The sequence below is a fragment of the Prenolepis imparis genome, unplaced genomic scaffold, assembly GCF_030444845.1.
Source record: "Prenolepis imparis isolate NDT839.2.m4 unplaced genomic scaffold, iyPreImpa1.0 SCAF_14, whole genome shotgun sequence".
In the NCBI taxonomy this organism is placed as follows: Eukaryota; Metazoa; Arthropoda; class Insecta; order Hymenoptera; family Formicidae; genus Prenolepis; species Prenolepis imparis.
In genome coordinates, this window is record NW_028141172.1 from 1,341,885 (window position 1) to 1,366,990 (window position 25,106).

The following is a 25,106-nucleotide window of genomic DNA, read 5'->3' on the forward strand; positions in this document are numbered from 1 at the left end:
TAAACTTTATTCACACATCCTTTTATATATATATATATATATATATATATATATATATATAATACCAGTTCTGGCATGTTCTTTAGTATTATACATAATTAAAATAGTTACTATATGTAGGCACGATGTAATAACATATAATAAAGCGATCATATATATCAGCGATATATTTACGAAATTCTCTTCGAAATTTCAGTGCAACAAAATGTACTGATTTTGTACATGAGACTAACATTCGTGCCACATTTATTTCGAACTAACATTTATAAATATATAAAGCTACATTTGTTTCTGTTTACACGTGCGTTCGCTCGCTTAAAGCTACATATATAATAATCTAGCGTTTGTACATCTCTAGCGTGTTATTACTTCTAATCTAATCGTATTACGTAACAAGTATAGGCAGTAAATCGAGAGAACGCTTTCTTGGCGACGCGCATAGAGTTGCCGAAGCATCTCTTATCAATGAATTGTTATAAAAATTATATTTTGACAGACGCGCGAGTCGACGTAAGTCAGCGAATGTAAAAATCTGACAATTCAAAAAAGGTAAGGCACTCGATTGGCAGTGTAAGTATTGTAATGTAGATAAACTGGCAGTCGTAAAAAGAAACTGTTATAGCTTGTAAATAAAACATTTATTATCTGGCAGTTAAATAATGCGATTTATGCGCGAGTGAACACAAAAGATTAAAAAAAAATTAGCTCTTATTTTTTTTACAGACCGTTCCGTAATTCGCGCCCCTTCCACATTTGGTCAGCATTTCCGGTGCTCTTAATACTTTACCGTAGCTTGAAATATATAATATAATTCGCAAAGAATTGACTAAAGAAAAAAGCGTAACGCGCAGTGTCGGGCAGTGTTTTCTCACGCAATTCGATATTATCCTCGATCCTTTCATCGATCTCATTCGACGACTATGAGATGGACTGTGAATGTCAGCGGTTTCTCCCATTCCGTTCTCGTCGCCGTCGCGTTTCCGGGACGACCGTGGATGACTATGTGAAATTCGCCGGGATTTTTCAGTCGGCGCCGAAAATGCAAGGCGGAAACGCCGTGTTCTCTGACGATCTCGAAGTGTCCATCATTGTTGCCACGCGCGATAGTGTAATTCATGTCCTCGCCCTGCAAGATAATAAGAAAATTGCATAATAAAAAAAATTGCTCAATTAATTAATTAATTAATTAAGAATTTTTATTAAGACAAGATCTTAACTCTGCAAACTATTTGACATTTTCTTTGGCGAAAATTACCTTGATGGCGGATTGCAGTTTGACGATTCGTGTGCGATGCCTCGTTTGGCGCAGATTGATCTTAAGAGCGTGCTCCATTCCGTGATGGTGCCTCTTCGGTCTGGAGTTTCGACGTTTTTTTATTATTCTGTTTCTTCTCGCCTTCGTTTCTTCGTTCGCGAATCTATTTCTAGCGCCTCTTCTGTGTCGTCCGTTTATCTAATTCGAAGAGACCCGTGTTATCATTTATTCCACGATCGTAAAAGCAGACGTGACATACAAACCTTGCAGGAGAAACATCCTTCCGTAGAAATCGTCTTCTCGTCGGCCGGCGGTATGTGATAAGAATCAGGATTGATTTGGAAGGTCGGCACGTTGCCGATGTCTTCGTCGTAGCGTCCTTGAGACAAGGGATTAATGGTGGACAGACAGTGACCCTGCAAAAAATTTTTAATATAAATTATATTTTTTTTTCAAGACATTTTAAATACGAATTTCATTTTCTCACGCGAATGTGCAATACGATTAAAGCACAAACCTGTCCTATTCGCTGATAACCGGTAGGACAGCCGCAAATAAATCCGCTGGCTCCGTTGGGGGTGCATCCGAAGGCGCAGGGACTGCCGAGACATCCTACACTTACCTTTGAAGAATATAAAAATTAATTTATTAGTAAAATAATTTCTGTGTTTCGAAAAAAAATATGATTAGACTGGAGGGATTTAACGATTATTTCGCAAATGTCATACCTGCACGCAAATCGCTAGATTGTTATCGAATTGATAACCGTCTGGACAACCGCATTTGTAACTACCAATTGTATTTACGCAGGTATTGTCGCCGCAGGGTGATCCGTTGCATTCGTTCTCGTCTATGCATTGATTGTAATAAAGATGTTGGACAAAGCCGTCCGGACACCCACAACGATAACTGCCCATTAAATTCTGAAAGGGGATAATTTGTCTCTAAAGGTTAAAGGAGGCATGACTAATCTTTTCTTAAAAACGAAACTGAAAAGTTATTAATGAGATAAAGAATAATGGCCATTGTGTTGCGTGTTATTTACCTGACAACCGTGCTCACAATTTGCGTCATCTACGCATTCATTATGATCGGTGCAAAAGCGCCCAGTATGGTCCAGTTTAAAGCCCCTTGGACAAATGCATTGAAAACTGCCCAGAGTATTAATGCATTTTCCAGGTTTCGAACAAATACCTGATTGTTCGCATTCGTTTATATCTGAAGAAAAAATCATTAGGATATAGGAAGATACATGAAGCTCTTATTTCGACGAGCATACAAAATTATTTCGTAATCGCGGATAACGAAAAAAAAATCAATTAAATATTTATATTAATTGCTGTTACAATTAAACAAAAAGAAGAGAAATTAAAAGATAGATAAGCAAACCATGGCATGCGTCTCCTTGTTGATTGTAGCCCTCCTGACAACCGCAAGTGTAACTTCCTGGTGTATTTATGCAATTCTGCTGGCACAAGTGATTTCCGGTCGCGCATTCGTCAAGGTCCCTGCAGCTGATACCGTCGGGATTCAAGATGAAACCGGACGGGCACGAGCATATGAAACTGCCTTCGGTATTTTGACAGTTGTACTTGCACGGCTTCGGCGTTAACTCGCATTCGTTAATGTCTGCGCGATTTCGCATAGTTCAGTTTTCAGTTTTCACAATTTTCAGTTTAACAATTAAGAATAATTAAGAAGAGCTTACCGATACATTGTATGCCAGATTTGTCGGCCTTGTAGCCTTTGTTGCAGATGCATCTGTAGGATCCTAGAGTGTTGATGCACAGACCGTTTCTGCATAGATCGGGAATGGTCTTGCATTCGTCAATGTCTGAGAATTTATATAAAAAAAGATCGAGCGTATCAGTTAATTGAATATAAATAGATAACAAGATGAAATATCACCTTGTCCATTGACGGAGAATCCTCTGTCTAGACAGAGCTCGTTGTAATTGTCGGAATCCCTCGAAGGACAGATTTCGCAATGTGGTCCCCATGCGGCTCCCATTGTGCAGCAACAATCGGCCTTAGTGACCGTGCGCAATTCTGATGTTCTGGCAGTGCATCTTCCCCCGATTGTTTGCAGGAAACAATAGCCGACCCTTCGGTCTGATTACATAGAAACATGAAACTGTAAAACTCTTAATCTAATATTTTTATTTATTAATCTAATTATATGCGCGCTTGTCATACCGATACACGACTTCCCGTCCAAGCTCTGCTCGAAACCATCGTGACATAGACACTGGTAGCTCCCCTCCAAGTTGACGCAACGGCCGTGTTGACAGAGGCCGGAATTGATGGCGCATTCGTTTATGTCCTTGCACTCGTCCGCCATTCCTATCTTCTGGTAACCAGGCGGACAGATGCACATGAAAGTGCCGATGAGATTTTTGCACTGGAATCTGCAGTCGTTCGCCGGCGTCGTGCATTCGTCGACATCTGGAAATTCATTTATGTAGCGCGCAGAATTTAGTTTTGATTGAATTTTAATTGAATTGAAATATTCCAGCAGAGGATTTTGCTCTACGAAATATAAATAATTAGATTCAGTATTTTAATAACACATTTTTTTAAATTACCTATGCAATGGCGGCCGTCAGGCGCCAGAGTGTAACCATACGGGCAGATGCAGCGGAAAGAGCCCGGCGCGTTGTGACACCGGAAAGCGCACTGATTGCCCATCTCCAGGCACTCGTTGACGTCCTCGCAGACCTGATTGGCACCCGGCGCGTAACCGTCGTTACACGAGCACTCGAAACCGCCGTCGATGTTGCGGCAAGTGCCATTGCCGCAGATGTTCTGCACGCTCAGGCATTCGTTGTGGTCCACGCAACGTCTCCCACTCTCGTCCAAGACGTATCCTGTCGGACACTCGCATCGGAACGAGCCGTCCGTGTTGATGCATTCGCCGCCGAGACAGGCATCCGGCATGAATAGACACTCGTTCAGATCGACACCGGTGTCGTCCCGTCCCGGCCCTTCCGGACACAGCCTCCTGAATTCCTCTGGAGAAACCAGATTATGTCTTTCTCTTTTTTTACATATTTATATCTTCTTTAATAAATTTTACATAAAATATTTTTGAGAAAATCCCTTACCGCTATCTTCCGGTGGACATTGCTCGCAGTAGCGACCCCAAGCTTTGCCCATCGTGCAGCAGCAGTGCTTCTTGGTCATCCCGCCTTCCCGCGGGAAGGTGCACTGATTTCGCCTGTAGCTGTCGTAGCATTGCTCTTCCCTCACGTCGATGCACCTAAGCGAGTTCGGTTTGTCGCTCAACTGATACCCGATTGGACACTCGCAGATCACCCCGCCCTCCGTGTTGATGCACCGACCGTTTTCGCAAATGTCTCGCGTCTCTACGCATTCGTCCACGTCTGCAGGATGATTGAAAGAAATATAAATCGTATTAATAATAGTTATGTACGATATGATATAATGAATATGATTTTTATGTAAATCTCTCTTTAAACGGACCGACGCATTTTTTTCTGGTATGGTCCAGTTCGTATCCCGGTGGACAGCTACATACATAGGATCCCATCAAATTCTGACATTTTCCGGGAAGTGGACATAATCCTGGTATCTGTGACAATTCAAAAATATTAATTTTACAAGAGCGCGTTGATACATGCAAATATATAATTGTATAAAAATATTGATAGATTAAATTATATTTTTAATTTGTTCGTCACTTTTTGAAAAATATTTTCTGTCAGAATCTACCTCGTGACACTCGTCGATATCGCGACAATGTTGGCCGTCTTGAGCCAACACATAACCGTCCGCGCATTCACAGACAAAACCTCCGATTGTGTTTCGGCATCGACCGTTGCGGCATAAAAACGGCATTATTCGACACTCGTTGATGTCTGAAACGAGTTTGTATAATTGATACACAAGAGACTAATATTTATTAAATAAATTTTACATAAAAATTGCAATATTATTAAAAAGATTAAGGAGTTCAAGTATCAGCTGTCAACTCACCCGCGCAATCGTTATTCGGACTGAGTTTGAATCCCTGATAACACTGGCACTTATAGGAGCCTAGGGTATTGATACAAGTGCCATTGTTGCATATATTCGGATTGCGCTGGCACTCGTCGATGTCGACGCAGTTGTCTCGGTCGCGGGTCAACGAGAATCCGGCATGACAGATGCACTGGAAACCACCTTGCAGGTTGCTGCACGCGCCGTTGCTGCAAATGCCTGGTCGCTCGTAACATTCATCAATGTCGACGCAATCGCGCTGACCGGGACCGAGTTTGTAACCAGCCGGACACATGCACTCGAAATAGCCCTGCTGATTAATACACTGCGCGTTTCCGCTACAGGGATTCGGTATCTAAAAAATTGGAAGTAATGGAGTATTAGTCGATATTTATCATTAAAATATGTATCGATAATCATTATTATATGTCACTTTTAAGTATCAAGGAAAAATTATTTAGAAATCTTTTTTTTTAGTTGAATTAAATTTTTTTAAATTTTGCTGAAAATCCCACCTGTAGACATTCGTTCTCGTCGATGCACTGATGAGAGTCCTGGTCGTAAACGTAGCCGCGCTCGCATTGACATTCGAAACTACCGGGCGTGTTCATGCACCGGCCATGGGTGCACATGGTCGGCATCAGGGCGCATTCGTCGATCTCCTCGGAGTGATTCGTGATTGGGTTCATGATCTGACCCGGCACCAGTCCGCACAGAATCTCGTGTTCACCTGGGGAAGAGACCGTACGATTGATCGTTTATCTCGAAATACAGAAATCTCGAAGTTCGAACATATTACTCACGAGTTCTCTCGCCGGGACATTTTTCGCAGAGACTACCCCATGCGGCTCCCATAGAACAGCAGCACAACATTTTTGTCTGCGGTTGCACCATAGGATTAAGACAGTCTCCAGCATCATATGTAAGGTAGCAAGCTTCCTTCCTCATGTCGACGCATTCCTCTAATAAGAGACAAACATGTCACAATTATGTCTCATCATTTCGAGAGAAATTTAGAATTTAATTTTATATATTTGTATCGTACATTTTTTTCGCGCTATGTGTGTAGCGTTACTAAATAATTATGCTATAAATTCAACAATAATGAAATTAATATTTAATTAATACAAATATTTTCTCTTAAATTATTCGGCTAGATATATACTGACTTCCTCCAGGCATCGCCATGTATCCCTCGGGACATTCGCAATGATATTTTCCTTGGTCGTTGATGCAGTATCCAACGCCGCATATCCGTGGATGCAGTGCGCATTCGTTTATATCTGCAATATTTTTTTTTTAGTAGCTTAAACGCGAACAATAATAATCCATGAAATTTAAAAGAAATTTAAAAGATTTTAAAGAAGAAATTAATTTTAAAGAAATTAAAAATTCAAAAGAAGATTTATATAAGAGAGAAAATATATAGCAAATATAGATTATATAAGTTATATAAATTGAAGAGAATTTCCGGATCGTTTGTTTCTTACCGATACAGCTGGTCTTGGAATCATCCAGGATGAAGCCTTCGTTGCACGAGCACATGAAGCTACCGAACGTGTTAGTGCAGTGTCCATTCTGACAAATATTCTCGTGCTCCTCGCACTCGTTGATGTCCTCCAGAATCACGGTCACGCGATTCGGCCTGTATCCCGGTCCGCTAGGACACAATTGATCGTATTCCTTCGTGCCGGGTCGCGGACATTCCTCGCAACGGTTGCCCCAGGCGGTGCCGATGCTGCAGCAACATGTCGCCTTCGTCACCGACGACGCTACTTCGAAGATGCACTGGGGCTTTCCGGTTCCGTGCTCGTAGCCCGTGAAGCAAAGCGATTCGCGTCTGTCTGTGTGTGTGTAGAATTTATATAAATTATTTTATCAGATTTCCAAAAATCAATCAATCCTCCCGAGTTTAAAATGCATTAAAAAATTACTAGAGTTCCGAAATTTTAGAAATCTAGAATCCGAAGTGATTGTACCTACCGACGCAGGCATTTCCGGCTTCGACTAGCTCGTGATGCGGCGGGCATCTGCAGATATATTTGCCCTGCGTGTTGATGCAAGTGCCGTATTGGCAGGATTGCGGGCTCTCGCATTCGTCCACGTCGGTGCAGTTGCCGCCGGAATTGTCCAGTTTGTAGCCCTCGTTGCACTCGCAGCGGAACATGCCGAAGATGTTTTCGCAGCGGCCGTAGACGCACAGATTGTTAAACATATCGCATTCGTTAATGTCCACGCACGCCTGCTCGCTACGCTCGTCCGGATGCATGAAGCCCATCTCGCACTCGCAGCGATACGCGCCCGGATAATTCAGACAGTGTCCGTTTTCGCAAAGCGTGCTGTCCTCCGCGCACTCGTCCATGTCCTTGCAGCTGTAGCCGTCGCCGCGAAAACCGGCGTCGCACACGCACTTAAAAGAAAGAAAAACAATTTAAATATTAAAACTTAAATGGTCATACAAACATTAATCAAATATATTTTATATTTTATTATGATAGATATTATTTTTATTGTGATAAATATTGATCGGAGAAATTCTCATAAAATATTTTCCATACCATATTGTCCCACGATTACCATGATTTTCATGGTAAATTCTAAGAGAAAATTCTCTCAGTGTGATAATCTTTGAGATATATACCTTGAAGGAGCCCTCGGTGTTGATGCAGTGCGCGTTGGAGTCGCAGCCGCCGTTGTTGGTAGAGCATTCGTTGATATCCAAGCACTCAATCCCGTTCCCGGTAAAACCATCGTGACACGTGCATACGTACGAGCCCTGGGTGTTCTGGCATTCGGCGAACTCGCTGCAAGAGTAGGCGTTCAATCGACATTCGTCGTCGTCGGTGCATGCTGGTCCTTCCGCTGGCTTCACCGAATAGCCTTCCTCGCAACGACAATTGAAGGACCCGATTGTGTTGTAACATTCACCGTATCCGCATATCTGAGGCTGCATCACGCACTCGTCGACATCTGTGATAGTTTAATAATGTCAATACATATATGTGTGCGTAATTTTAATATAACAAAGCAGTAATGTGAATACAAGGAGAGTTTACCTATACAGGATATACCGTCTCTTCCGGGCAACAGACCGTTCGTGCAATTGCACGCGTAACCACCCGGTACATTCCTGCATTTTCCTCCGTTACAGATTCGAGGGTTCTCCTTGCATTCGTCCACGTCCGCGCAGGTACGACCGTCCAAATTTAAAGCGTAGCCGGTGCTGTATAAAATATGAGAAATTTTTTTTTTTTTTAAATTTTAGTTTAGTAAATATCAGGAAAGCTTTAAATTAACGTTAAGCATAAATTATCTAAGAAAAAACATCAGAGAAATGAATGATTCTTCACCGGCAGGAGCAGGAGAAACTGCCCGGTGTGTTCAGACAAATGTCCTCGCAACCGCCGTTGTTGACCGCGCACTCGTTAATGTCCTCGCAGTGAGATCTGAGCCCCGTTTGCTGATAACCGTCGTCGCAGATGCACTGATAAGTGCCCATCATGTTCTCGCAAACGCCGTTCGAACATATACCGCTGGTTCTCGAGCATTCGTCGATATCTTTGCAAGATTGTTTGTCGGGACCCAACTCGTGTCCAGGGGGACACTGACAGCTGAAGCTCCCTTCGGTATTAACGCAAGTACCACCGCGACACAGACCCGGAGTCTCCTCGCACTCGTTTATGTCTAAAGAGAGATATATATTTTGACGTTATCTCGAAAAAAAATAGAATTGAAATATTTTAATAAATTTTTTTTTATATATTACCCATGCAAATCTTCATGATGTCACTGCTACGATAACCAGGTGTGCAGTCGCACTGGAAATTGCCGGGAGTGTTTCTGCAGGTGCCGTTGCCGCAAACACCACGCATGATCTCGCATTCGTCGATATCTGTATACACAATTAAGAGTTTAAATTAATTAATTAGCTGCTCTCGACATCTTATTTTTTTCGAGATAAGAATCAAAAATAGATCTTGCACTTAGCTCTAGACTTCAAGAAAAATTTCTCTCTAAAATCGCTAAAAACCGTTTGAATTTCGATAAATCTAAGGATTTTTTGAGATATTACCTACCATTGCACTTGATGCCATGTTCATCGAGCGCGAAGCCCTGATTGCATCTGCAGCTATAACTGCCGATCGTGTTTTTGCATCTGCCGTTCAGACACATTCCCGGAAATTCGACGCACTCGTTAATGTCTTGACGCTCGGTAAAGCCGTCTCCTCGAGGGCACAATTCCGCGTGAGCCCGCGTACCCGCCTTCGGGCACAACTCGCACTTCTCGCTGCCCCAGGCACGACCTACGGAGCAACAGCAAAGGCTTTTGGAGAAATGGCCTTCTACAGGATTGATGCACTGGCCGTGGCGATAATCCAGACAGCACGTTTCCTGCCTAGTGTCGATGCAAGTGGTGTCTGAAACAGGAAAAAGATAGAGTTAAACGCTTGAAAAATATCTGTTTCATCGTTAAAAAGTATATATATATATAATATATTTATATATATCTTTTTTTATTCTTGGAAGAAACATAGAGTATCTAATTCATCGCCACTAGCTTACGTGTCGCGTCTAGGGTGAGGCCGGGTGGACACTCGCAACGGTATGAGCCGTCCGTATTAACGCAAGTACCGCCACCCTTGCAGATCCCGCTGTTGAGCTCGCACTCGTTGATGTCGGCGCAATCTTTGTCGTCTACCTTCGCGTAACCTTTGGAACACTCGCAGAAGGAATGTTCGCAAAGCTCGCACGGGCTGCCCCAGGCTACCCCGACCGAGCAGCAGCACTCGGAACGTAGAGCCAGTCTTGGCAAATTATTTTCGCATCGACCGTCCACCATCTTGGTCCAGCACGAGCCCTTCCGATTGTCTAAAAGCAAAGAAAGTTTCAGGAGGAAGAATCTATCTTTATCTATATTTATCTTATTTTTGAAGAGCAATTATTTCGTTCCCATTTAGAATAGAAAATTTAAGAGAATTTAGAAGAAATTGCTGTGTCTCGTACCCCGGCAGACGTAGCCGGTGTTATCCAGAACGTAACCCGGGGCACACTCGCATTCATAAGCTCCCAGAGTATTGATGCATACGCCGTTGAAACACACATCCGGTCCTAACTCCTCGCACTCGTCCACGTCCTCGCACATCTGATTCTGCGTGTTGTATCTCATCCCCGTCGAGCAAATGCACTGCGAGTGAAATCAATCGCGGTTTTATAACATTTATGTTTCAAAATTAATTATAATAATAATAATAATTTCAATAATAATAATTTGATATAATAATAATTTTAAAATTAATTCAAAACACGTAGATTAACGTATCAAGAAAAATCCGAAGATTATATTATAATTAATATATTTGATAAATAATTCTCTTGCCTGGAAACTACCGGGTGTGTTTCGACATTGACCACCGCTGCACAAAGAGTCTTCTAGTTCGCACTCGTTGATATCGCTGCATACTTTTCCAGTTGCATCGACCTCGTATCCATTGTCGCAGATGCATCTATACGTCCCCATAAGATTCTCGCATCCGCCATTGATGCAGATGTTGGGATTCTGGGCGCACTCGTTGATGTCTATTAATAAAATATTCGTCAATTTAAAATTATTTATTGAAGATCTCGATTTTTAGGATGTTTGAGAAAATTTATGGGATCTCTTTCTTGATTTTTGAAACTTTTAAAATAAATTTCTTTTTCTGCGAAACGTCAAAAAATTCGAATTTTCGAGCAAAGCGTTTACTTACCATCGCCGTTGTAAGTCATTCCAGCACCGTGCGGGCACAAGGCTTCGAATTCCGGGGTGCCCGGAAGCGGGCAGGCTTGGCAAGTGCTACCCCAACCTAAGGGCAGACCCAAGATCACCGTGCAACAACAACAGCTGGACTTTGTCACGGCGGTTGAGGTCGGGTTGGAGCACTGGCCGTCTCTGTACTGCGAATAGCACAGATCTCTTCTCGTATCTGACCAGCGCGGAATCATCCGATAGAAATTCAATTTTTCGTTAAACACACACACACACACACACACACAAAATTTAATTTTTCGTCAAATAAAATTTAGTAGGTATTTAATTAATTAATGTAAAATTAATTATATTAGAGCGAATCATATAAGCGAAAAGCTTTTTCACTTTTTTGGTAAACTAATTAGTCAATTTTTCTTTGGAAAATATTTTTAAAAATTATTAAAAATGCAGCATTAATAAAAATATTATAAAAAATAAAACATTCTAAAAAAATAACATTCAGTATGTATAAGAGAATTTTATTTTTTAAATAGATACCTTATTTTAATCAAAGGAAAGTAGTAACATATTGAGAACAAAAAAATAAGTAGTACGAACCTAAACATGATCTGCCGTCCGGACCTAAATTGAATCCCGGATGACACTCGCATTGAAAATTGCCTAACGTGTTGATGCAGCGTCCATTTTGGCAGGGTGAACTTAAACACTCGTCGATATCTTCCGGGATAAATAATAAGCGAATAATTATTTATATAAAAATAATTTACCTATGTGAACCTAGCATCCGACTTTTTAAAAATTAATTTTTTAAAACGGAAAATGATAGCATTTTGTTTGTAGTTGTTTGTAGTAACAATAATTTCGTTTGTAGTTCTATCAATTAATAAATAAAAAAAATGTTTAAAATGACTCGCACCCGACATTGAGATAATCCGTTTGCGCAGTCTTCTTTAGAATCGTTTGTAGTTGTTTGTAGTGATTTTCCTTTCGTTTGTAGTTGAGCGGTTCAAAAGTTATAAACAATTGTTTATTTGTCCAAGAGCTAACTTTGACAATTTTTAAGATTTTTAAAATCCGCTTGCGCAGTCTTCTTTAGAATCGTTTGTAGTTGTTTGTAGTGATTTTCCTTTCGTTTGTAGTTGAGCGGTTCAAAAGTTATAAACAATTGTTTATTTGTCCAAGAGCTAACTGACAATTTTTAAGATTTTTAAAATCCGCTTGCGCAGTCTTCTTTAGAATCGTTTGTAGTTGTTTGTACTGATTTTCCTTTCGTTTGTAGTTGAGCGGTTCAAAAATTATAAACAAATTTGTTTATAACTTTTGAACCGCTCAACTACAAACGAAAGGAAAATCACTACAAACAATTACAAACGATTCTAAAGAAGACTGCGCAAGCGGATTTGCGATATCTCAATGTCGGGTGCGAGTCATTTAAAAAATTTTTTTTATTTATTAATTGATAGAATTACAAACGAAATTATTGTTACTACAAACAACTACAAACGAAATGCTATCATTTTCCGTTTTAAAAAATTAGATTTTAAAAAGTCGGGTGCTAGGTCCACATAGGTAAATAATGTGTTCTATATAATTTTTTTACATACTCATACTCGATTTTTTTTTGTTTTATGAAATTTTGAATAATTTTAATTTGACTGCAAAATTCTCAAGAGCTCAATTAAATATGTCAATTTTCTGGAAAACTAAATTATTTTCGAAATCGTTAATTATATCGAAATTAATACCGATGCAGTGGCTCTGATCGGGGCCAATCCTGAAGCCGGAGTCGCAAACGCATTTGAAAGAGCCCTCCATGTTGACGCACTTGCCATGCTCGCACATTCCGCTGGTGGAACATTCGTCCATGTCAACGCAGAAAGTGTTGTCTCTCGAAGGAGTGAAGCCCGACTGGCAAATACAGTGATAAGATCCCGGCGTGTTCTCACAACGGCCGTTTAGACAGATTCGCGGATTTTCTACACACTCGTTGATGTCTGAAATAAAAAATTTAAACGAATCGTTATCATATAAGTATTCTTTCTTAACTACAGATTTATTTTATGTCAATAATTCGCAAAATATATTTCTAAAATTTCTGATAAACTCTTCACAACTTCTCATCTAATATAATGCAATGTAACATTTATTTTTCACCTATACAAGTATTCCTTGTCGGTGACAATGTGTAACCATCATTGCATTCGCACTTGAAGGATCCGTTCATGTTGATGCAATGTCCGTTGGTGCACATTCCGGTGTCTTGACATTCGTCGTGATCTAAAAAAAAAGAGAAGTATCAGTATCATATAATATTCCGTAGAAGCTATTGTTTCTTCATCGAGAAATATCTGGTTACCGGTGCAGTATCTGCCCTCGCCGGAAACGACGAAGCCGGGCGGGCAGTCGCAGGTGAAGCTGCCGGGTTGATTGTGACAGATTCCACCCTGACAGTAACCCAACAGACACTCGTCCACATCTTCGCATCTGCCGGGCTTCCTCGTAAATCCCGGATAGCACTCGCATTCGTAGCCTTCTTTGGTGTCGATGCACTTGCCGTTGCCGCAGATATCCGGCCGCAACGCGCACTCGTTCACCTCGGTGATCGACTGCAGTTGCGAGCAAAGCCTGTTGTAATCGTCTACAATTGAGTAATAACGTGGATCCTGTAGAATTGCCAGTCGCCGTAAAAGTGCTCGCTTTTTATCTAGCTTCCGTTTTCGTCCATTATTTCTCTCGCGCGAGTCTGGAGTCTCTCTCGAGAAATTTAACAAGACTTTATTTAAAATTATTTCACGATTGGAATTATTTAAAGTTCGCGTGCAAAACTTTGTAGATCGAACTAGAATTGAATCGAATTGAATACTATCGAGGAAAAGATAACGTTCCCGCTTGTACAATTGAATAATTTCTCCCTGAAAACGTACCGCTGCCAGGATTGGGACAGATGAAGCATTCGTCGCCCCATCCTCGACCCATATTTTTGCCGCAGCAACAATCCTTCTTGCTCAACCTCATCGCCAACCGATTCTTGCACTGCCCGTTACGGTTTACCGACGTGTAACACAATCCCTGTCTGCCATCTGCCAAGAAATATAATTAGCCAATTAAAATTCATATAGAAAAAGAGGCAAAAGAATATAAAACAATATTTACAAAAATTATAATAAAAATATAAGATGTATTCAAACTAAAAGAGAAGATATACAATTTTATTATTTTATTAATAATATTGTATTCACCGATGCAATATTTCTGGTCCTGGCTCTGTATGAATCCAGGATTACAATGACAGTAATAGCCGCCACTCGTATTTATGCATCGACCATCGGCGCAAATGCCTTCCTCCTGACACTCGTCCCTGTCCTTACATTCATTGCTATCGAGATCCCTCGCCTGTCCCTCGGGACACTCGCACGTGAACGAACCGGGAGTATTTACGCACTTTCCGCCCTGACAGAGTCCGGGAATCGAATCGCACTCGTCGATATCTGAAAAGTATACGAAAAATTTCACCATTCCATATTTACATATTATATATTAAATATTAAATTATATATTATATATTAAATTTAATGATTATAATTATATAGAAATTAAAACGGTACCGATGCATTGACCCTGCTTGGTCTTCAAATAACCCTGTTCGCAATCCAGCCTGGCTGGGCACCTCTCGCAGGGATGGCCCCAACCCTTGCCGACAGTCGCGCAGCACAATTGCCGCGTGCAAATCACGTTTGGAAGACTCGCCAAGCATTGGTCGTTTCTCACTTTGGTATAACACGGTCCGGTTCTAAAACATCACTGTCATAACTCGAGCAATTACGAAAAGATGTACGTTTCTTACCTGAAATCGGTCTCGCAACGTCTTCCGGTGTAGCCGTAAATGCAAGCGCAACGATCTGGACCGATGCACCTTCCCTGATTCAGGCAAGGCTCTCGGCAAATAGCTGAAGAGGTTTCCGATTAATTATTTATCTAATTTTTACGTTGCGAGATGTAGGTGTTGTCTTCTTTATTTGTATATTTCGACAATATACAGTTTTACTCACGTTCGTTGCAAAATTCTCCCTGATAACCGCTGCGACACTGACACCGACCGTCCACGCAGTTTCCGTTTATGCAATGAACTCTACATCTACCGGTCTCGCCGCGATCGCTGCCGCTTCCGGTCTCGTGCGTGATAACTGTCGATGACAAATTTGCAAAGTAATAAATTATATTTTTAACAAATTCCGCTATTATCGCGTTGAAGATATTTATGAATAAGTATCATCAGCTTTATGAAATGAAGTGTTTTATTTCACCTTTGCTTTGTCCGATGCCGCAGGAAGATGCGACGACGCCACCTTCGCACAAGCAAATATTGGGTTGTATGCATCTCCCCAGAGAGCCACAACGTCTTACGCAGATCGCTATAAAATACGAATAATATTTAAGATGCACGCTCTTACATCGAGTTTAATTTTTTTTAATAGAATGGTTATTCCATCAACTCCCGCAAAAATATATAAATTAAAAAGCGCAAAATATATATGTATAAATACTTCACTTTACATTTTATTCTGGTAATATAAAAAAAATTTTCAATTATTTTATAAATTTAATTTGACGAACAACTTTAAACAATATAAATCCATAAGATGTTAATTACATAAATTAATTGATACAATTAATAACGCTATCAGACACCCGGAAATTGGCGGAATGCCGATCTCGAGCGAAGCGCGGCCGCGTTACCAGACAATGCGATCAACAGGAAGCGCATAACAGGTCATTAAACCAGTTTCATTCGGGGCGGCCGTTCGTGTCGCATAAATGCCTATTTGTCCGTTACGTAATTGCATCGATCATTATCATCGACTGCGGGCAATACCGATATAATGATAGGCGGTTCCTCTCGCGCAATATTAATAACCGCTTTCTATTCTGCGAATATCTCGCGGGAGGTCGAGTATCACGCCAAGATATCGTAAGGATGCGGATTATTATTTCCTCGGTCTCCTCGATCTTTATTTTATTACCTAGCTTCATCTCGTTATCCCTGTAGATATACTGCTTTATATTTTAGACTCCATTAATTGCGGTGGTAATTTGATTGCGATACAATTTAATTCACTGTGAAAAGAACAATTGTGCGAAACCCTGCTTTTATAAAAAAAACCTTGAATTTAGTTTATAAGTTAAAATTCTTTTCTTCTATTTTAGTTTTTTAATTTGCTTGTTTTCGCTTTTTCTTATTGCGTCGCAGTCTTGATAAATCAGAAATTATTGATTACAATATATTATATGAAACTTAACAAAACGATAGGTAACTTGTACTTACGAATAACACATAGGCCTGTTTCCGATTTCTTTGACCATCCCGGACAGCAGTAGTTTTTATATCTCGACCTGCATACGTTCGGCCTAAATTTTTAAAGGTTTGTTAGTTTTCTAGAATCACATTGCATTTACGTAAATATATATATAGTAGATTTAATTTAATTAAAAAATTAAATTGACACAAGATTGAAAGATAGTTTCTAAGGAAACAATTACGCGAAACTTGGACTTACATTTTTCGAATAAAAAAATTGATGAGAGAAGAAAAGGTAGAGAAAAAAATTACTTATTAATATATCTATAATAATGTATATTAATATATAATTAATATAGATATATATTGATATATTTATATCTAAAATGACTCCTTTCAAAAAATCCATAACTTTTCGGAAACTTGAAACAGAGTTTCTTCATCAGCTTCCAAAGTTACGCGGATTAGTCACGAGTTCCTGTGGCGCCAGTTTGAAGAGGCCGCAGGCGGAAACGCGGCATTTCCGCGGCATCGTGGCACGCGCAAGAAGAGAGGAGCAAAAGAATAAAAAAAAAAAAAAAAAAAAAAAAAAAAAAGAAAGATTGGGAAGAGAGTGGAAGAGAGGCCGGAGTACCACCTCGGAACAAGGCGGCCATTCACGTCTGGCGCCTCGTAATTAACGTCAGCTGCTGTAGAATGCCGCCACTTAGGCCTCTCGACGCCGCAATCGCGCAAACGCCAGGGCATCGCCGGCCTTTCTCACGTCGCGCCATTCTTTATCGTGCCGGAGGAAGAAAGAGATAACGCGCGATTGTTATCTAACACGGTCTGTAGAATCGCCCGCGAGAACTTTGAACCCTAAAAGATCTGTAAATAACCCTCCAAGTTCTGTAATCCGTAAAAAAGAAGAAAAATTCTTGAATTTCAGTAAGATTTTTCGCGAAAAAAAGATTCGGATTTCGAGATTTAATATGAATCTCCGAGAGATTCTCTTAAACAGGGCGAGGCAGCATCCTGATGGAATAACGCGATAGGATATAGCTCGTTTCGGACGTTTCGCGGAGGGAGATTAATTGTTCTCGCGTGTCCAGCATATATGTCTCGCGCTCTTCCTTGTTTCGTTTCGCTTCTGACCTTCTGACCGCACCCGGTGCATATCATCTTCGCGGAGGCGCATCATCGTATCGCGCACGGTGAGGCGGATGTTTGCAAGATGATATTAAAAGCGCATGAAGCGCGTGAAGCGATGAAGCAATCTTGCTCACAACAAACACTGATGTGAGCCTGCTAACTGCTCGGGACTCTAAGCAAGTGTTTACACGCGATTGCATCCTTAAATCATCGCGTAGCTCCAGAAACAAGCGAGCTACTTAAACAATTTGCTCTTCTAAAAAAATCAACTCGTTCTTTAATCTCGTTCTTAGTAATAAATCTCTCTCCTACTTTATTGCCGCAATGTTTTCCCTCAAAACACGCAATCAGATAAAATCCCGCCAACAATAACAATAATAATAGTAATAATAATAATAATAATAATGATGGTATAGATAAGGAAAATTACGTGAACGCGAGGTCGAAATCTTTAATTTAATCTACATGCAAATGGAGGTCCGGAGATTGGTCCACCGTCGAATTTATATCTCGGTCCGATCAACACGTGGCGTCTCGGCAGGGTGTAATTTTAACACCCTGTAATGATAGCTTAACGAGGCCTGAAATCAATGCCTTCGTCGGCACCGATATCTTCATTTGAAGATCTTGACACGAATTTCCGTAACTGCCGGGTGTTAAATCGTATCTTTCACACATTTCTCTCTTTACACATATTCTTAATATTTATTTTAAACTGACACTTTTATGATCTTTTATGACATGATATTAGCATTTTATTATCGGCAAGTTATGCGATGATTAATTATCATTCATTGAAACATTGAAGAATTAATGCGCGTGTTAATGGAATGCTCTACTGAACGACTAGCATCTAGATATCGCGGACCTAATTAATGCGGATCCGGTTAACCAGTTAACTGTCCCTTGCAAGAGAGTTCAATTGGAAGCGTGGTATAATGGCTTTGTGACAACTGCGCGAATTGCGGGCCATTAAAATTGAAGCGATGAAAAGGCGGTCTCTTCTTCTCGTCGCGATTAAGGATGAGACTAAATAGCGTTTAGGATTGCTATGACGAAGAGCAAATAAAAGTGAACTTTCAAACTATCGAGAGGCATCGATAAAACATCGCGAATGGCGTCTCGTCCATATGTAGTCGCAACTAAAAGTTGCGATAGCGGCTTTAACTGCCTCTACATGAAGAGCATCTTCACTTCCTGCCGTAACACGCGACTTAAGAGTCAGTTTAAACTAGTCTGAATTAACCGTGAATAATTTTAAACGGTGATCCCGTTAGACTTAAAATCGACCCTACATCCTACTCTTTACCTTGTCCCATTAAACGAGATAACTCTAAAATGAGAGATCCTCTCTCTGTCTCCTTTCGAATAAATAATATAGAAAGCCGAATTTTTTTTAAGTTAATTTTTACAAACCTTTACATGTTGCATCACGTTTAAATAAAATTATACTCCGGACAGTGTATTAAAAAAAAATTGAACGACGTTGTGAAAGTGAGAAGACATATAAACAGAAGCTTCAGATTCGCGCGAGTTAAGTATTATCAGCGTTATTCTATTATACCCGGCGATATATCTCGTCGTTGGTTACCGCGCTACCGCATTCATCCTGAGGAGGATCCTGAAGAGGATCCTTCTTTCGCGAACTAACGCTGACATCGATCATTCTCTCGCGCTCTCGCTTCCCCGAAGTTATCGGTGACGATCGAAATGGCACGCCTCGTCATGCCGCGGGGGGGGGGGGAGGGGGGGCATCATTCATCATTCAGCGAAACAACGAATCGCTCCGAGTGGAGATGCGCCAGATGATGACGAGTCCGGTCATCCAACAACGATGTGCGTGACGATAAAAAGCGACGCAGCGCAGAATTCCGGGGTGCCCTTATCACGCCCGCTCGTCCGCATTCTATCCGCGTTAATTAATTAACGTGGAGACGCGCGTTTATCAAACGCCGGCCAGATAATGCAGCTGCAACTCGCACGGAAGAGAAGGAAGCGCTCGCGAAAGAGTTTACACCCGATGTGTCTTGCAATTCCACTCGCAGGATGACTTTAAGACATATAAGAAAGACAGGCAGAGATGCAAATATATAACTCCAATTTTAAAATTAATAACCAAGACTTTAGTAAAGTTCTCAAGCTGTGTACACAAATTTTTTTCTTGTTGCGATACTTTTCTGCCCCCCTAAAGGTTTATTAAGAATAAAAATCTCAATTTGGGATTTATTTAATTTTTGGTATCGTACAAAAAAAAATGTGTGTCTTGTGTAACTAATTAATTTCAAGGAAAATTAATTCTTCCTTGAAACTGATGTACTAGCAGTCTAGCTCTTATTAATGTCTTAAATTCAAATATTTTCAAAATAAATAAATAAATTCTTTAAACAGACGTAAATAATTTTTTTTGAAATACTTTGAATTGTATTAGTTATTTATGGCGAACTCTATATAAATTGCGTATAAACTCCAATTTATTTGTAAGTTATAAATCATTTAAGCTACGTGCATTACAAGTTATACGAGAGAGTTGAAAAGTCGTGGATGAGTATCGACGAAAAAAAAAAATGTCCGTTTGTCTTTACGATTTAAGCGCGGTTAAACGTTCCGACAAAGGAGACGTACACGACCGGAAGGGTTAAGCGAGCTCTTAGTTAATGAAGACGTATTAACGGGCGTCCTGTCAGAAGCAATTAAAAGCATTGTTTTCATGGCGTTACTCAACAGGCGACGCTTAAAAGGGAGTGCCATTAATACCGTAATATCAATTGAATATAATTCTAAATGGAACCTGCGTTTAATATATATCATTGGCGTTACATTTTAACCCGAATGAGTTACTCAAGACACGAGATGGTTAAACTTTGGACGTTATGGTCGGAAAAGGTAGATGCGAGATAACAAAAATGGAAAGATGAACGAAGGATTGTAAAACGCGTAATCAGCAAACGGATTACAGATAACGGTTGCCCTACAATCGTTGAACTTTGTCATTTATCATTCATGTCCCTCTCTAAACGTGTGTAAAAATAATGAACCAAACTTATTCAGATTCATTAGCAAAATTTTAAAGTTACAATAAAAAGAATACGAATTGATTTATATTTGCAAATATTTAATTATTGCTTCAACACGACGGAAGATGTTGCAATCAAATAACGCAGGGACTATCATTTAGATTTTTAGATAAATTATATTTAGATAGAATAATTGTATTCGATGCACTTGATGCGCAAGCGGATTAGTTTCTATCCGAGCCTCAATAAGACGACTAGCATTCATTCAGAGTCGCGGTATATTATATTATGAGATTAGTGATGGAAATTAGCGTCGAAAGAGAGAGAGATTATTCCATGAAACTAGATCTACTGATATATATTCCCACGTCGGATCGGAATTGTAACATTTCGCATAATTACATTCAAGTTCGCAATCTCCTCGTCTTTTGAAATAACTTCTTACTAGGTCACCCGTGTATTTGTATTTGAATAGAGTTTGACCCTCTCTCTCTTAAATATGGAATGCCGCTTCTCGGGGCTTCTTCAGAAGCGAAGAGTTTCGCTCTGAAAATTCGGGACGAGAGATCTGACAGATCGCGAGGTTGGACAGATAAACAGATTAGCGCTTACGCTGAGGAAAAGAATATTTCCGCTCTTCGCACGCATACCGTCGCCAATTGGTCACAATGGATGAACGTGTGCAGCTCTAATCCCGTTTATTATCCCATTTGCGCGACCGCGAAAACATTTAGCGAAGTCGCGAAGGCGAGAAGTGGCGACTTTATCGGCGAAACTTGACTCTTATTGCGAAAAATAGAATTACTTAGGATAGAGAGAATTCAACGCGCCGCTATATAACGTAACACTCCGATAACCCAATTAGGTGTTATCGCGCCGTTTAACTTCACTACGAGGACGCGTTGACGGGAGATGATCGAATTCTTTCGAGAAGATCCGCGTTAGCTAGATGCCGGCCTGTTACGAGAATCTCTTTGCGCTTTTGATGAGACGATTTAACCTTAAGTGACCGGCCGTGGCTCGCCAAGGACATCGAGACGCGTTTCATTTCTTTACACGTGCATACATCGATGCGCGGACTTGACTTTTTATTACGTAAAACCGATATCGTCGATTTCTTTCTACACTTCCTGGTGTTTACGCCGTCAGTCAGATTTTTTTCGGCGATAAAGAAAATTTAAGGTCAGTCGTTCCGACAGGGCGGTATAACAACTTTGTGATCACGTCAGACGGAAGATTGACTGTTAGTGTTTCACGCGATCGAATCTATATACTCACCCGACGGGTGGTACTGATTGCAGAGTGTTGTCCAGGTCCTGGGAAGGGCTCGGGGTGTAACGTTGACCTGTCGCCACCCCGTCCTGGATGAATCGACACGTGAGGACGATCCAGGCCGTCAGCAGAAATAACGCGGACATCCTGCGCGAGGAGAGAGATTTCGCAGCTTCCTATTTTCGATATTATATCTTCCTCGACTATCCCGGATTTATCCCTTCAGCTCGCGCATCTAACGCGCATGATCCTTGATCGGTCTCGAGGGATTTTTCCAAGTCGTCGCGATCATTCCACCGTCTACAAAAACGATTTACGGCTTCCTTATTACAACATATATGCTGCTGCGCAAATAGTCTGCTTATCCTTATTCCGTCCTATTTTGTCCTATTTTGCCACGCAAGTTTCCCGCCGAGAAAGACAACGTGCGATAATTTGCTCGTGACTGTGATGCCTTTCCGGAAGCGCCAAATTAGTACGACGAGATAGAAGCAACTATCTCCTGATATAAATATCCACCATAACTGGTGTTTCGGCGCGCGAGAGGCGACAGATTAATTTCGCACTACTGCTGCGAATAATTTAGCTCTCTATTGAAATGCATTTACATATTCAAGGCGATTTTTTAATTCAACCCTGTGTGTAGAATTTGCTCGCGACATATTTAAGGAGTATTATTTCACAATATTTTCTTAATTGAATGTAAGGCCTATTCTCTGTCTTATATTACTTACTTTTGTATTGTGCGATAAGTCTAACGACAAATAATGATTAATTTTCCGGAATATCTTATGGCTATTCTATGGAAATTTAGCGTTTCGATTCATTAGTTTGACCCTATAATTTTTTGTCCGTTAAAAATGCGTAAAATTTTTTTTGTTGAAAAAATAAGCCTCAAATAAGATCGAGTTTTCCTTTTGGAAACAAAATAGAAAAAAAAGAAAAGAAGAATTTTTAATCATGGCAAACAATTCTCGCAAACGTTTTGCTCGTTATCTAAAAAAGAGAAAATAGGGATCATAGAGACTCTAAGTTCTATGAACTTGCACGATTCCTGCAGAAAAAGGAGGCCTTGTGTTCGCACGTTCTATTACGAGCGGTACAAATCGAGATAGCTTTCGACATAGTAATATTTCAGCTTTTGAGATACACCACCGTAACGAATGAGCTCGTAAACTGTACACCACGACGTTATCGAGTCTATTAAGAGCTTTTCATTGCGAAGAGAAACGACCGTTTCCTTAGAAAGTTTCGTTTGACTATGAATAAAAACCTTTATTTTGTACTAATTGAAAAAATTGAAAATTCAAATTTTTTTCTAAGAGAAAACAAAAATTTAAATATATTTATTTTCTTGAAAAAATACAAATTTTGTTTGACTCAGTCAGAAACTTTTCATTAAAAACAGTATGAAAAGCCTTGGGGGAAAAAGAAACACTTTATCTGCTGAAAAAGGAATCTTTTTTTGCTTCCAAGCAAAACGAAAAATATTTATCGCGAAGATAAAAAAAATCGTCAATTTTTTAAAATAAAGTCTCTTTTTTCAAACCTACTTATTTAAACTATCAGCAGTCTAATTAATCGTTCGCAAATATTCACGCTAACAGATACGCGTAGGTTGGTCGATCGCGCAACGATTAATCACGCGATTAATCTCGTGTTCGATGCGATGATCTTTAACATCACGCGTGAGCCGCGATTTTAAAAATCGTCCTCAAAAAATCGCTCGCTTAGATCAGCACTTTTTGGATCGAGCTTCCAATCTACAAGTTGATCTAACAGTTCTCGATTCGCGTCGCGAATGATCAATGATGTAATGATTGATGATGTGGTATTAAATCTTTCGCATATCTTCCTACATTTAATCATATGGGAAGATAGAAAGATTTCTTTGAAATGTTTTAAAAGTATTTCGAAACATTAAATTTAGATGTTTTTTCAAGCAATAATTACTGCTTATTTGAATCAGAAAAAATCGTAAAAAAATTTACTCGATTACCGAAGCACATACATATAGCGATTTATACACATAAGTTTAATTGCAGTTTCTGAATTATCAATCAACAGCTTCGCGAAATTATGAGAAGCATAAACTTACAATTAAAAAGGCCTTTAAAAGAAAAATGTGAATATTTCTAAATTATATCCCTTCACACAGAGCGTTCTAATTTTATTGAATTAAAATCCAGTAAACAGCCAACCACTAAACGTACAGGTTTTGAGTACTCGTGCAAATCCCACGTCACCAACGAGAAAATTAACATATAAGAAGATCTGACGATTTCCGCGATTTTCACCTTCCGGTTTCCGGCGGGCCGGAGATCGATCTTTTTGGGCCCGCTCGAAATCGATCGGTCCCACGGGAGACGGAAAGATGCACCGCGACGGGACTCGACGCGAGACTGGAGCTGCAGATTACAGAGTCGAGGAGAGGGCTCATCTGGGAAGGCTCTCTCTCTCTCTTTCTCTCCCTCTCTCTCTGTGTTTCCTCAGCATCTTTAGCCATCCTTATCTCCTACTCTCTATATCGGTCTCTCCTCTCTTTCTCCGGTCCACACATCGTCGATGTCGATCTCGTTCTCCCCCTCTTTGAGTTAAGATGACGATGATGACGGGCCCACCCCTTCTACTTGGCTGTTAACACCACACGTGTGTGAAGACACGTACACGTACGCGTGTTGTACACGTTCCGAAAGGATGCGCTCCGATGCTCGATCGATCATCAGTCGAGAATGCGATTTGCGTGAAATTGGCGGAAGTCGGGAGAGTAAGCTTCTTTTGCTCGTGCCAGTTTATTAATCGGTACTAATTTGTTTCGACGATCAGAGGAGAGCTCGACGAGAGTTGAGATTCATTTAGAATTAGCAGAAGTCTCGAGGAAATAAATTCTCCTTTGAAAAAAAATTTGCTACTTCTTCCTAGGACTGGTTTCAATATATTTCCATGTCGAATCGTTTAAACTTAAAAAAAAAAGATTATTGAGGAAATAAAAAACCTTCCTCGATGAATATAAAAATTTTAAATAATTTCAAATTTACAGCCAGCGAATTAATTTTGAAATTTGACCCTTTCGCGGAACAGAATATAATGATAAATCTTCAAGAAATTAATTACTTGCAAGTTATTTTATTTGTTTAAATAGTCTATATATATTTTTATAATTATATCTCTCTCGGGTTAATGAAAATGTTATTGAATACGTCTTATATAGAAACACTGTATCTTATGTAATTCATTTTACTTGCGAACGCCCACAGTTATTTATCAAGAGTTATGATAATTTTGATAATTATGTAATAAAGGAGCGGTCTCTCGATTTGCGAAACTGAGATATTCCGCACATTAACACATTTTCACAATTTTCTAAATTCCTTAATTTAGATAATTATT

At 40.1% G+C, this 25,106-nt stretch overlaps 2 protein-coding genes across 6 annotated transcripts in view; one reads left to right on the forward strand and one right to left on the reverse strand.

Annotated features, from left to right (window-relative positions):
• Positions 1-25,106, forward strand: part of LOC145945031 (uncharacterized) — a 147,658-nt gene that overhangs the window by 115,098 nt on the left and 7,454 nt on the right. The window lies entirely within an intron of this gene.
• On the reverse strand, positions 57-24,107 carry LOC145945189 (fibrillin-2). 3 transcript variants are annotated; one of them, XM_083054021.1, is made up of 42 exons: positions 24,014-24,107; positions 21,723-22,016; positions 16,327-16,409; positions 15,308-15,415; positions 15,053-15,187; positions 14,848-14,950; positions 14,609-14,793; positions 14,243-14,491; positions 13,928-14,083; positions 13,360-13,641; positions 13,158-13,280; positions 12,749-12,997; positions 11,601-11,720; positions 11,002-11,217; positions 10,632-10,831; positions 10,259-10,439; positions 9,818-10,123; positions 9,331-9,672; positions 9,021-9,146; positions 8,605-8,938; positions 8,311-8,477; positions 7,896-8,224; positions 7,238-7,664; positions 6,745-7,098; positions 6,424-6,537; positions 6,058-6,216; positions 5,770-5,984; positions 5,252-5,609; positions 4,988-5,133; positions 4,739-4,847; positions 4,360-4,638; positions 3,841-4,266; positions 3,452-3,700; positions 3,164-3,367; positions 2,964-3,089; positions 2,645-2,884; positions 2,301-2,473; positions 1,984-2,178; positions 1,773-1,877; positions 1,519-1,671; positions 1,256-1,453; positions 57-1,126 (listed from the first exon to the last, which is right to left on the reverse strand). In XM_083054021.1, exons 2-42 carry the CDS (start codon positions 21,860-21,862, stop codon positions 908-910), a joined length of 8,583 nt encoding a protein of 2,860 aa, XP_082910147.1. In that variant the 5' UTR covers positions 21,863-22,016; positions 24,014-24,107; the 3' UTR covers positions 57-907. The 3 variants fall into 3 exon arrangements, with proteins under 3 accessions (XP_082910147.1, XP_082910146.1, XP_082910148.1); XM_083054020.1 differs by having other exon boundaries at positions 23,930-24,107; XM_083054022.1 differs by lacking the exons at positions 14,609-14,793; positions 14,848-14,950; positions 15,053-15,187; ... (2 more) ...; positions 21,723-22,016; positions 24,014-24,107 and having other exon boundaries at positions 13,360-13,628; positions 14,243-14,383.